This window comes from Chrysemys picta, chromosome 7 (assembly GCF_011386835.1).
Source record: "Chrysemys picta bellii isolate R12L10 chromosome 7, ASM1138683v2, whole genome shotgun sequence".
In the NCBI taxonomy this organism is placed as follows: Eukaryota; Metazoa; Chordata; order Testudines; family Emydidae; genus Chrysemys; species Chrysemys picta.
Genome location: NC_088797.1, coordinates 58,572,443 through 58,586,339, shown reverse-complemented (window position 1 = coordinate 58,586,339; position 13,897 = coordinate 58,572,443). Strand labels below are relative to the sequence as shown.

The window sequence follows — 13,897 nt, the reverse complement described above, 5'->3', positions numbered from 1 at the left end:
TGGCAAAATTATCACTCCATTCCACAGACAGGCGGAGCAAGGTACCCAGAGAAAATGAAAGCCTCAGAACCACACAAGGAGCTAATCTCCCAGCTGGGATTACAGCTCACAAGGGGCTGATTCACAGTACTGTATCTGCACTGCTAGTCCACACACCCACAAATGCTACATGTCCGAAAGGACTGCCAGCTCCCTGGGCCAGACATGGAAGTGCTCACTGGACTGGGTTTAAAAAAATTCACATGGGGGGGAAGGTGCTGGTCTCCTAGTGCCAAAGCCTGAAGGCTTTCACTTGTGGAGCAGGTAAAGCCCAACCCTCATTCTCCAAACATCTGAGCTTTCCTAGCGGTACCTTCTCTTGGGGCTGTTCAGTCTGCGTGGTTTATGGCATTCCCGGCCACACAGCCCAAAAAGGGGCCAGTGATGAAGCATCCACCTTGCAGATCACCCTCAAGGAGACTGACTGAGACCCGCTATTTTTTGTTATGAGAACAGCAAGTCACTCTGGAGCCCGTCATCTTGAATCATCATTGATTGCTGGAAGGTTGGCTCGAGGAATATCTGACCATTTGGGGGCATGTCCCAGGTTGTTGGGCCTACCCACTATGTGGCTGACAAATCAACACAGCTTTTCTGAGTGGGGGAAAAAAGAACACAAGTTGTCTCCCTGGAGAGATAATTACAGGGCACACATATCATATTGCCCTAATTACACAGGATAGAGAGGATGATTGCTCTCAGCTAAACCACAGTGTAGCTTGCAGGGGAATTAGTTTAGGGCTCGCTAAGTGCAATTACCCAGTAATCTGCAGGATCATGTAATTACTGTGCAGATACCTGGTACTTACCAGCGAACACTATTCTGTTACAGTATCAGTAAAGGCGAGTTGGGAGTTACTTCCTATAAGGTAAATATTCCCAGAAATTATATTTGCTTATTAGTCACAAAAGGGCGTGTGTTGGTGTGGGAGGCAGGTGTTGGTCTATTTGTGTGTGTGTGGGGGGGTGTATGTTGAATTTACTTTCCCTTTACAAGTGACCAGCAAATGCTTAAAATAGGAGTGAATGCCGTGCAGAGGTGGTAGTTCAATATCCTAGCAGCAAGAGCCAAATAAGGGATTTTAGCATGGCAGGGCAACAAGGTAGGCAAGTTTGACATTTTTCCCTTTTATCCCCTGCGATTTGGGGTATGTAGCACGTTACCCAGCAGTTTGTTTTTCAGCTTGAAGGGATGTGTTTCCAGGGATGGTACACATGGAATAGTTCTACCTCCTCTCAGACTGTGACCCCGGAAGACTCAAGAATTGCCCCCTCCCTTCTAAACCACCAACATGGCTACTTCAGACAGGAAAAGTGGCTGCTCCCTTAGCAGTGGGAATTTGGAAAGTGCCGGGGGCGTGAGAAAAGACCATGCTTTTAAACTGACTGAGCTTACTCTCCCATTCACTTAGACCCCAAGAACAAGGAGTCAGAGCTCCCCTTCTCTTCACCGGATTAGTAGACTAGGACAGCCTGGCCCGAAGGAAACAAGCCATGGAAAATTGACCCCTACCTGGATAATAGACTCTGAACATGGTGCAGCAATGCATTTTCTCTACTGAAAAATGGTGGGGGAGGACAGCTTGACTTTAGCTTCCTTTTCAGCAAAGCATGCTGGAAAGGGGAGGAGTCTAGGGACCTATCAAATGCAGGCGCTATCACCTCCCAGTCACTGCTGGGGAAGACAGTAAAGAGTCCTAAACCCTAAAAGAATCAGGACTACTGACAAAGCACTAATAAAAGTTCAGTTCCCCCAGCCTGAAGCACTTAGATGGTTCACCTTCTCAGAGCTCTTTCATCAAAGGGATCATTAACATGCTATTGGACTCCGGGGCCTTCCAGATAAAGCACGTGTATGGGACAGAGTTGGAGCCATCTGCACTGGCCATATTTACCTGGGCACTTGTACAACTTCCTTGCCTGAGCAATGTCTCCCTGACTCAGCCGAATGCGCTGACCGATAGTTGGCCGAACCCCATTGTCATCTCGACGGGGAAGGATGGTGTCCAGGAAGACCCCTCTGGAGTGAGAGAGACAGCAGTGAAAATGGCATGATGTGCTGAGGGCAATCACGGTTCAGCAGGAGAATCCCATGACCACATACCCTGTGCTAGCAGGAAGGGGGAATAGAATCTGACTGGGCAATGTATTTGATGAGAAATTTGTGCTTTGATATACATGTTCTCCCAACACCTGATAGCTTCCAAATGTGCAGTCATCTCTGCCAATTTAGTAAATTCCTCTCTGGGACTAACAGAGGCTGTGGCTGCTTCTATTTCAGCACAAACACTTTACTTACCATAAATCAGCGAAAACAATAAAATATCCTTTTACAAGGTTAACATCAACATACGCCCACTGGATCAACAATAGCACAGATTGGACAGCATGGCCATGGGAGCCGCTTGGGATTGTGCTCATAGTGATCATTGTGGACTGAGACTACTATAGACTTGCCATTCTTAGGCCTGGTCTACACTACAAGTTTAGGTCGAATTTAGCAGCGTTAAACTGAATTAACCCTGCACCTGTCCACACAACGAAGCCATTTACTTCGACATAAAGGGCTCTTAAAATCTATTTCTGCACTCCTCCCTGACGAGGGGAGTAGCACCGAAATCGACATTGCCATTTCGGATTAGGGTTAGAGTGGTCGCAATTCGACGGTACTGGCCTCCGGGAGCTATCCCACAGTGCACCATTGTGACAGCTCTGGACAGCAATCTGAACTCAGATGCACTGGCCAGGTAGACAGGAAAAGCCCTGCAAACTTTTGAATTTCATTTCCTGTTTGCCCAGCATGGAGAGCACAGGTGACCACGCAGAGCTCATCAGCACAGGTAACCATGCAGGCCGAGAATCGAAAAAGAGCACCAGCATGGACCGTACGGGAGGTACTGGATCTGATCGCTATATGGGGAGACGATTCCGTGCTAGCAGAACTACGTTCCAAAAGATGAAATGCCAAAACATTTGAAAAAATCTCCAAGGGCATGATGGAGAGGCCACAATAGGGACTCTCATCAGTGCCGCGTGAAAGTTAAGGAGCTCAGACAAGCCTACCAGAAAACCAAAGAAGCAAACGGAAGGTCCGGGGCAGAGCCACAGACATGCCGCTTCTACGCTGAACTGCATGCAATTCTAGGGGGGGCCGCCACCACTACCCCACCTCTGACCGTGGATTCCGAGGAGGGGGTAATCTCAGCCATGCCTGAGGATTCTGCGGACAGGGAAGATGAGGAGGAGGAGGACGAGCTTGCGGAGAGCACACAGCACTCCATTCTCCCCAACAGCCAGGATTTTTTTCTCAGCCTGACTGAAGTACCCTCCCAACCCTTCCAAGACGTTATCCCAGACCATGAAGCCATGGAAGGAACCTCTAGTGAGTACCTTTGTAAATATAAAACATGGTTTAAAAGCAAGCGTTTTTTAATTATTAATTTGCCCTGAGGACTTGGGATGCATTCGCGGCCAGTACAGCTACTGGAAAAGTCTGTTAACGTGTCTGGGGATGGAGCGGAAATCCTCCAGGGACATCTCCATGAAGCTCTCCTGGAGGTACTCCAAAAGCCTTTGCAGAAGGTTTCTGGGCAGTGCAGCCTTATTCCGTCCTCCATGGTAGGACACTTGACCACGCCATGCTTGCAGCAAGTAATCTGGTACCATTGCATGACAAAACCTGGCAGCGTATGGTCCCGGTGTTTGCTGGCATTCAAGCAACATCCGTTCTTTATCTCGCTGTGTTATCCTCAGGAGAGTGATATCATTCATGGTAACCCGGTTGAAATACGGGAATTTAAATTAAGAGGACAGAGGTGGCTGTTCCTACTGGGCTGTTTGCCTGTGGCTGAAAAGAAATCCTTCCCTGCAGTTAGCCAAGCGGGGGAGGGGGCGGCCATTGGCGCTGAGCTTTTCGTGTTTGGCTAGCAGGGATCTTCCCTGATACCGGCCACGCGGTGGGGGGAGGGATAAAGCGATCATCCCAGAGAATTGGATGCGGGGGGCGGTTAGTTTGGTTTCTGCTGCTGCATGTTAACAGGAAAACCACAGCACTTCGCTTGGTATGTGGGAAAGGAGGGTGCTGCTTTTAGGAAGGTTGCAGAAGCCGAAAGACAATGGCTTACCATGGCCGCATGCAAGCCGAATTCTGTTGCCCGGACCTGCATCTGTGATTTCTAACACCAAAGCCGCAGGCACTCAATATTAAGATGCAAAATGCGACCTTGTACCAAAATCACATGTGCTGTGTAATGTGAATAGTGTTTTTCACCGTGAAAGAGCATAAGCATTGTTCTGTAAAATCTATCTTTTTAAATATTTCTCTCCCTTTTTTCCCTCCCGCAGCTGCAAATTTTTCAAGCCTTCCTCCTCCATCCCGAAGGCTATCTCAGATAAGGTGGTGAAAAAAACGCACGCGAGACTAAATGTTCTCGGAAATCATGCGATCGACCCACAATGAAAGAGCTCATCTGAATGAGTGGAAGGACACCCTATCCCAGTACAGGAAAGCTGCCAGTGAATGTGAGGCCATGAGGGACGAATGTGAGGAGAGGAGAGACACTCAAGATGAGAGGTGGCAGGATGCAACGCTGGGGCTGCTGCATGATCAAACTGACATGCTCTGGTGTCTGGTGGAGCTTCAGGAACGGCAGCAGGATCACAGAGTGCCGCAGCAGCCCCTATATAACCGCCTTTCCCCCTCACCATGTTCCATAGCCTCCCTCACCCAGATGTGTAAGAATGCGGGGAGGAGGAGGCAGAGGCTCCTTGCACCTGCCTACTCCACCCCAGTGGACAGCCCAAGCAAAAGGCTGTCATTATTTTGAACTTTTGAAGTGGCCTTTTCCTTCCCTCCTATTCTCCTCCCAAACCCGATCCGGGCTACCTTGTCAGTTCTCTCCCTCTTTTTATAATCAATTAATAAAGAATACATGATTTTTAAATGATAGTGACTATTTCCTTTGAAAACAAGCTGTGATCGAAGGGGAGGGGGGGTGCTTACAGGGAATGAGTCAATCAAGGGGGTGGGTTTTCATGAAGGAGAAAAACAGAACTTTCACACCGTAGCCTGGCCAGTCATGAAACTGGTTTTCAAAGCTTCTCTGATGCGCAGCGCTTCCTGGTGTGCTCTTCTAATCGCCCTGGTGTCTGGCTGCGCATAATCAGCGGCCAGGCGATTTGCCTCAGCCTCCCACCCCGCCATAAAGGTCTCCCTCTTACTCTCATGGAGATTGTAGAGCACACAGCAAGCAGCAATAACGATGGGAATATTGGTTTGGCTGAGATCTGAGCGAGTCAGTAATGTGTGCCAGAGACCTTTTAAACGTCCAAATGCACATTCTACCACCATTCTGCACTTGCTCAGCCTGCAGTTGAACAGCTCCTGACTACTGTCCAGGCTGCCTGTGTACGGCTTCATAAGCCATGGCATTAAGGGGTAGGCTGGGTCCCCAAGGATAACTATAGGCATTTCAACATCCCCAACGATTATTTTCTGGTCTGGGAAGTAAATCTCTTGCTGCAGCCGTTTAAACAGAGTAGTGTTCCTGAAGACGCAAGCGTCATGGACCCTTCCCGGCCATCCCACGTTGATGTTGGTGAAATGTCCCTTGTGATCCACCAGTGCTTGCAGCACCATTGAAAAGTACCCCTTGCGGTTTATGTACTGGCTGCCCTGGTGCTCCGGTGCCAAGATAGGGATATGGGTTCCACCTATCGCCCCACCACAGTTAGGGAATCCCATTGCAGCAAAGCCATCCCTATGACCTGCACATTTCCCAGAGTCACTACCTTTGGTAGCAGCAGCTCAGTGATTGCTTTGGCTACTTGCATCACAGTAGATTTGCCCACTCCAAATTGATTCCCGACTGACCGGTAGCTGTCTGGCATTGCAAGCTTCCACAGGGCTATCGCCAGTCGCTTCTCAACTGTGAGGGCTGCTCTCATCTTGGTATTCTGGCGCTTCAGGGCAGGAGAATGCAAGTCACAAAGTTCCATGAAAGTGCCCTTATGCATGCGAAAGTTTCGCAGCCACTGGGAATCGTCCCACATCTGCAATACTATGCGGTGTCACCAGTCTGTGCTTGTTTCCCGAGCCCAGAATTGGCGTTCCATGGCTATAACCTGCCCCATTAACATCATGATCTCCAAAGCGCCGGGGCCCACGGTTTGAGAGAATTCTGTGTCCACATCCATGTCCTCATCACTCTCGTCGCAGCCTCCTCCTCGCCTGGTTTTTCAGGTTCTGGTTCAGCATAAACTGCACGATAATGTGCGAGGTGTTTACAAAGTTCACGACTGCTGTCTTGAGCTGAGCGGGCTCTATGCTTGCCGTGGTATGGCGTCTGCACTGTTCACCCAGGAAAAACGGCGCAAAACAGTTGTCTGCCTTTGCTTTCATGGAGGGAGAGGTAAGGCTGTACCCAGAACCACCAGCGACAATGTTTTTGGCCCTATCAGGCATTAGGATCTCAACCCAGAATTCCAGTGGGTGGGGGAGAATGCGGGAACTATGGGATAGCTACCCACAGTGCAACGCTCCGGAAGTCGACGCTAGCCTCGGTACATGGACGCACACCACCGAATTAATGTGCTTAGTGTGACCGCATGCACGCGACTTTATACAATCGGTTGCCCAAAATCGAATTCTGTAAATTCGGAGTAATCCTGTAGTGTAGACGTACCCTAGGATGTTAAAACCAAGAGGCTCCTCTGCTCATGTCTAACTCATCCCCACTCTTGGTCCTTTTGAGCTGACCAAGCCTCCGAGCCAATGACTCTCTTTGTATCTTTCCCCCATTCTCTTCTTTGTGCCTGCTTCTACGTTGTCCCTTATTCGCAGCACCCCCTCCCCATGTCTGAGACCTTGATTCAACACAGGATTTAAGCACATGCTTGACTTCCAGCACGCAAGCAGCTCCACTGAACTCAACGTACCTATGGTGCAAGGGTTTTTAAATGCAAAAGCTACTTCAATGTAATGTTACAGGGAGGCAGTGGAGCCTAGTGGATAGAGTGCTGGATAGGGCCTAAGGAGACCTGGGTTCTATTCCCAGCTCAGCCCCCAGCCTGCTGGTTGACCTTGGGCAAGTCACTTCACTGCCCAGTGCTTCACTTTCCCCATTGGCAAAAGGAGGATAATGATACTGAGCTCCTTTGTAAAGTGCTTTGAGATCTCTAGATGAACAGTCCTGTGGAAGAAGTAAAATGTGGGGGGAAAGTCAGAAAATGGAAGTTTAGGGTCTTAAAACTAAGTTAACTCAGCCGTGCTACCCATGGGCATTATTTTACATCACCCCAAATGAGTCTCGCAGTGCAGATTGTAGTGACATGTTTGAACAGAGATTGTCAGTTCCTTGGGATATGGCTTGTCTTCCTAAGGAAAATGACCACAGTCCTAAGGGGAGCCCGAGGAAAGGCAGGGCTGAGAGCAATAAGATTATTGCAATGCAGGTAGGCCCAGGTCCAACAAAGTGTTAAGGTAGGTGCTTAACTTCAAGCATATGAGTCATGCCACTGATGTCAATGGGACTATGCATGGGTGTAAGTACTTTGTTGGACTGGGAATGTTGGAGAGTGTGGAGGTTTTCTTTGTTTTAATTTAATAAAGACAGGCAGAGTAGTAGTGATTAGAGTCGGTCAAAAATTCCATCAATGTTTTTTCAACAGAAAACGTCTTTCGGTGAAACAAGTTTTTGTGAAAAATCTCATGTGTAAATGTTGAGGTTTTTGTAGAAAACAACAATTTTCACATTTAGAATTCACAAACAACGCTACTTCGGTGACATTTCTAAGTGAAGGGTGCCACTGTCTATCATGACACATTTGTCAGCTGCTAACTTTGACCAACTTTAACGGTTCAGGCTGAAATTTTCCATGCCCCGGTGTCTACTTTGCGCTGAATTTGGGTAAGAAGCTTGAGCAGAAACAGTTCCTCCATTTCCAGGAATAAGGTTACTGGGAAAAGAAGGTAGTTTTGCCAATAGAAAAATCTTTTTTGGCCACCTCAGGGGTTTGTAAAAGAATCTGATATTTGGTAAGGGGATATTTCTGGGGTCAGAGAAATGCCTTTTTCTGTCCTGATGGTCAAATCTGGAAGGATTTTAAAGTTATAAGTGAAATTGTCCTATGCACATGGTCAGTAGGAGTCATTATATGCTTGCTCTTAATTGTTTGGCATGTTCCACCTGCAATGCCCATGCTCCCAGGTTCCTCCAACATCATAACACACAAACACCAGCAAAGTCACTGGCAGAATGGAACCATCTCCTTTCAGGGTCATTGTCCACCATCAAAACAACCTTTGGCCTAGAGGAAGGTGTACTGGGCTGGGATCCAAAAGACCATACCTTCTAGTCCTGCTTTTTCCTCCAACTTAATTCTGTGCCATTCACAACCCTTACTGAGCAAGGTCCTACTTTAGGAGATAATCTAGTATAGATTTCTCCCACTTTACAAATGAGGATGTATGACATCGCTTCTGGCAGAGCTCAGAGTAGATCCTAGGAGTTTTATATCACAGACCCAAGTCTCATCCACTTAACCACACCGACTTTCAGAATGAACATGCTACATCTATGTGCTTGGCTACGGTGTTCAAATGGGACTACCCACCCTCAAAGTGCTCTGGCACACAGATTAATAAGCACTATGTAAATGCAAAGCATAGCAACTCAGGAGTCCTAACTCCTAATCCCCTTCTTGAACCACTAGACCACACTCCCCTCCCAGAGCTTGGAACTGAACCCAGGAATCCTGATCCCCTCCTTCCCCTCTCACACATTTGCCTGCTGTCTAGCAAATGTTGTATAACCCGATGGCAAAGAGTGCTGTAACCCTTGACTGGCTAGAGCAAATATCCAATAACCCTCCAATCGCTGGCGCCCACTGCTGCTATCAGCTAATTATTTACTGCTTTAGTTCAAGTGGTGATACTCTTAGGGTTAATGTGAGTATGGTACTTGGCACAATACAATGCTATATAAACCCTACAAAGTTATTAACTACGCTTAAGAAATGAGGAGCATTCACAACCCCAGTTGAGGTCAGTGGAGCTGTGGGTTTTCAGGACCTCTGGAAAAGTCAGTTCTTTAATATTAAGCTGGGTACCCGGAATTATTAAACACTTCTGCAAGTTGTGGCCTAAATCTGCATCTGATTTCCCAAGCGTAAAATGGAGACAATACATCCCTACCTCCTTGGGTCAAGTCCAAAAGGATATGCAGTACTTTATGTTCAGGACTGGGTGTGAATGGCGCGCACAAAACACCACAAGAAGCCACACACTGAAAAAAGAAAACAAATATTGAACAGCTGGGCACTGCCCCACCTATGTACTGACTGAGGCGGGAGTCTCGCGGGAAATAGTCCGAGAACGTAATTAAAGGCTGCACTGTAATGCAAGGGGGCTTAATGAAGGTGGAATGGGAGACCTTAATTCTAATTTTTGACTGTGCAACTTTAATGTTAAGTTTTTGTCTGGAATACAGGAAGATATCTTTGTTGGCTCACTACTTGTGGGTCTTGGTGGGGGAAGACAGCATTGCTTTCTAATCCTGTCTTCCTGAATAATTGGCTTAACACATTCCCGTGTGTGCATCAGCCTGCATACTAGAAAGTACAAATCTGGAGCCACATTGCATATCTTGCACGACATTTCCTCATGCACAATAACTAGTGTCCATTGTTGTAAAGTACCCTTTGCCCTCATTGGGGCTCTTATGCCTGCAGTCAAATTCCATTGCCCACCTATGCTAATTATAACTGGGGATGGAGATGAGGCAACAACCAGGTGGTGTATAAATGGCACTTGCTGACTTGGGGAGCTTTTCAAAGGCCCAAATGGCCAGCAGGTTCTCATTGGGAGCTAGGACCAGATCCTCAATGATATTTAGGCTCCTAACTCTATGGAAATCAATGTGTTTCCAGCTTTATGCTGTGAAGGTATCAAAGACATTACTTCTAGCCTCCTGTCCCAGGAGTTTCTGTCTAGGGTTACTGAACTCTCTGAAGAGCCAGTCATATGCCCTTCCTCCCTTCGCTCACACCCAGAGTGACAGAGCTAGGTTAAGGGGAAGATGAAAAGTGCTTTTTCTTTTTTTAAATAAAGAGGGGTGGTAGCAATGTGGGTATAAAACACTCTGTGTTGTGCTATGCAAGCCCGTCCGGTTGCTGATCCACAGAGGATCGTGTGTCACCAGCCAGAGGAATTACCCCATTAGTTCAACTGACAGCAGCTATTGATTGTAGTGCTGGAGTTCCGGGGTTCAATCCCCAGTGACACCCACTAATGGCAGCTGTTACAGGGTGACACAGATTCCTACTGTCTGGCACTGTCCCATGCAGGCCCACTGACAGCAATTCCCATCCCTAGGGCCAGGGCTGTCCCTAGGGTAGTCCCGGACCTGGAGTGGAAATGACAAATCCGTCACTTCCAGGACCGACCACACTGGCCAATCGCGCCAGCCCAATCCCCCCCTCCCCAAAGCACGTGGCCCAGAGCGGTCACCCCAATTCGCTGTACCTTAGGGATGGCTCTGCCCAGGGCCAAACAGGTCCGCCTAACATTTGGGCAGTGCTGCGCCTGCGCTGGCTGGTGCTCAGTGAACTGCCAGCTGCACTGCTGGGCACATTCTTCTGGCATGGCCAGGGCTTCTATATGTCTGCCCAGCTGCCTTTGCCACCGCCAGTACCACCAAGCACATGCCTAGCAGCTCTGTGGCCTGCCTGGGCAATTTAAAAGGGCCCTGGGCTCCTGGCAGCCACTGCTGCTACCATGGCAGTGGACAGGGCCCCCAGGCCCTTTTAAATCACCCTGGACAATTGCCCCCTTTGCGCTCCCCCCACCCATTGGCGGGCTTGGTCCCATGCTTCCTTTCACAGTGGCTCTGACAGAGCGGGATATGCCCATATCAGACTGTGAACTCCCACAACCTCCATCTTGGACTGTAACTTTACTGTCATAGTGTGACCTCCATTTGGGGTGAGAATATGCAGTTTGGATTAGGGTTTAGAACCTAGTTGAATGACTATGACAGAGAAGCATCATAGAGCAATCTAGGGCTATCAGCTTCGAATGTCTCTCACCTAATGTCTCATTGCCATAGGAAAATGGACTCAACACAGGAGCTTGACTGGGAGAAGGGTCTGGCAGTTCCCAGCCAGCACACATGGGCAAAAAGGGGCTAAACGTATTTAACAAGGGGTTTCTCTGAGCAAAGTGGCAGTGGCCACCGTCACATGCCAGAAGACTGGGCTAAGGAGAGAGAGAGAGAGACCAGGCCAAGCCTGAAATGCTGACCAGATCTTGGCCTCACTAGAGTGGTGAGACCAGGCGGAGGTGGGGCGGTGCGTCTCAGGACCGCCCATTATTTTGCAAAGATCGGTAAAGGTGCCTGTGGTTAAGAAGTTCCTTAGCGGAGTCTGCGTCCCTTGCTTGCCTGCCATGTTGTCCCTGAGGGGGTTACCTGAGAAGCTTGGAGCACCCACAGAGAGGTGGAACTCTGAGGGAGCACATATAAGCAACTGGAGGCTCTGGAGGGTTCGGGCACAGGTTTGTGGGTTCAAGGTGGCTGGGCAGGGGAGCCCACATCCTAAGAAAGGGTGTCAGACACTGGGTCTGCACCTGGGAGTGTGCCTCAGAGATTCAGAGCCGGCAACAGTGGCCAATCACCACCTAGACACAACAGGCGCAAAGGACTGTAGGATACAGTGTTGGGTCCCCTCAGCAGCATGGTGTCCATGCAGAGAGGAGGCCTTGGCCAGGTTGTGACAGAGGTGTATGGAAATACAAGTTGTCCCTGGTCCCCAGAGAATGTAGCCATGTGAATACAGAGTTCCTGCTACATTATTAATAAATATCCCATTAAAAAAAAAACCACAACAACACTAAGTACTTGGAAGTGAAGAAATCAAATTCCAGATAAATGGAGTCATGACAATCATTAATGACAAGTACCCAGTACATTGTACTTACAGAGCATCCTACGGATTAGGTATGACAAAGTAACAGGGAAAAATGCCTCTCATATATATGCACTTAAATTCAGAGCTAAATTACTGCGCTAACTCCCTCATTGCTTGCCTTGTGCCTAAGGAAGGATGTGTGACACTGGCTGTGCAACTAAATTAGCAGCATCCTCTAAACTACACCAGGAAGGCTGGATGACAAACTGCTAACTAAACTATGACAATACAGATTGTGTAGAAAAGTCACTTTAAAATCCCAGGAAACAAAGTCAATCTTCAGAACATGAATATTAGAACCATTTCAGAGAACGGAGCAGAGATCGTTTCACTCCCCACTGAAGTGAAGCCACCACTGGTGGGGAACAGGGCAATTTTCCAGCAGTGCACAGCAGCACCAGGCAGTAGTTTAGGACCAGAGGAGAAAAATCCCAATTAAACTGCAGGGGAAGTTCAGCAAAGCAGAATGCAGCCATCCACCCTGAAATTTGCTCAGGGCACTAGGGTGAACACACTACTCTTGAAAAAACAGCAGTGTGAGCAGGATCTCAATGTTGTCCGGTCTAAAAGAAGGTGCTTGCAGCATTAAGTAGGTGTCATGTGGCGAGTCATAGCAGTTCCCACAGGCCCAGGGCTGCAGTAGCCGCTGCTGTATGGCTATTTCATACCCTGGCTCCAGTCTGGGATGGGAAAGCAAGGATTCCATTTTCCAACTCTCAGCCACAAAACACAGGTCCCCTCTGCACAGCTTCATGCATCAGCAGAGAATGTGGGCCACAATTTGCCTGTACCTTTTTATTGCATTAAAAACACACACAGGATATGTAAAACTTGCATGCCAGCGCTGCCTGCTTACTGTGGATACAAAACTAATGCCCACAGAAGCGATTAGTGCTCACTTGAATTATTGCAAAAAGACCATTGCTGGGGGGACAATGGGTCAGGGAGACAAAAGGTTTAGAGAACAGACGTAAAACACACAATTATATTCAGAAGTATTATTGCCATTTTTGGCCCTTCAATAGTCTGAGGAGTTCTGGATTTCAAGGGATGCAGACTAAGGCATCTACAGTATAAACGGAGGTAATATCTTAATCCTGCTTTTGTGAGAGACAATTCTTACCATTTGAACTCCACTGAACTCTGGTAGGGTTTAGCAGATGCCCCAAGGGAAGAAAAACTGCCTGCTCCAGGTTATCTGATACAAAGACATCTCTGAATGCAGTAAGCACCTTCCCCACACCCATCCCCAGAGTGGGCGACACTACAGCATATTTCATAATTCTTCCTGCCAATAGGGTGACCAGATAGCAAGTGTGAAAAATCGGGATGGGGATGGGGGTAATAGGAGCCTATATAAGAAAAAGCCCCAAATATCAGGACTGACCCTATAAAATCGGGACATCTGGTCACTCTACCTGCTGACCACAGTGGATTTTAATCCTGCATCAACAAGAGAGCAAAATAATAGGTGTGGCACGTCCATAAGACTAGAGAGGTTAACAAAAATATTTGTGTTCAATTTTAGCAATGAAGAGCACACATGAAAAGGGTCCTCTTTCCAAGTGAAATGATGCAATTAATTAATTCAATAATTAATTAATAATATGCAATAATAGTAATGCAATAAAAAGGTCTGCAGTGTGGATGTGCTTGAAAGAAATGGATTCCCTCTTGCAAACTCTGGTGCACTGGAGTAAATGGGAGTTCCAGGCACACCAGCTGTGCAGAACTGGGAGTTAGGGGAGAGCTTTCCAGTAGGTCAGGCACTTCACAAGTCAGTTGCAGAGCTGAATTTGTGAGTAATTTTTAACACTGGCTAAAGATTCCAGATCAACAGCCCAATGAATAAAATCCTGCATTCATGGAATGGGCAGCAGGAACACAACTTTTC

At 47.8% G+C, this 13,897-nt stretch overlaps 1 protein-coding gene across 3 annotated transcripts in view; it reads right to left on the bottom strand.

The window, feature by feature from the left end:
• The window catches only part of TLL2 (tolloid like 2), a 176,970-nt gene that overhangs the window by 47,871 nt on the left and 115,202 nt on the right, over window positions 1-13,897 (bottom strand). For all 3 annotated transcript variants that reach the window (XM_065551585.1, XM_065551583.1, XM_065551584.1), the window contains one exon: window positions 1,935-2,059. In XM_065551585.1, coding sequence (XP_065407657.1) covers window positions 1,935-2,059 — 125 coding nt within the window. The remainder of the gene's footprint in view (window positions 1-1,934; window positions 2,060-13,897) is intronic.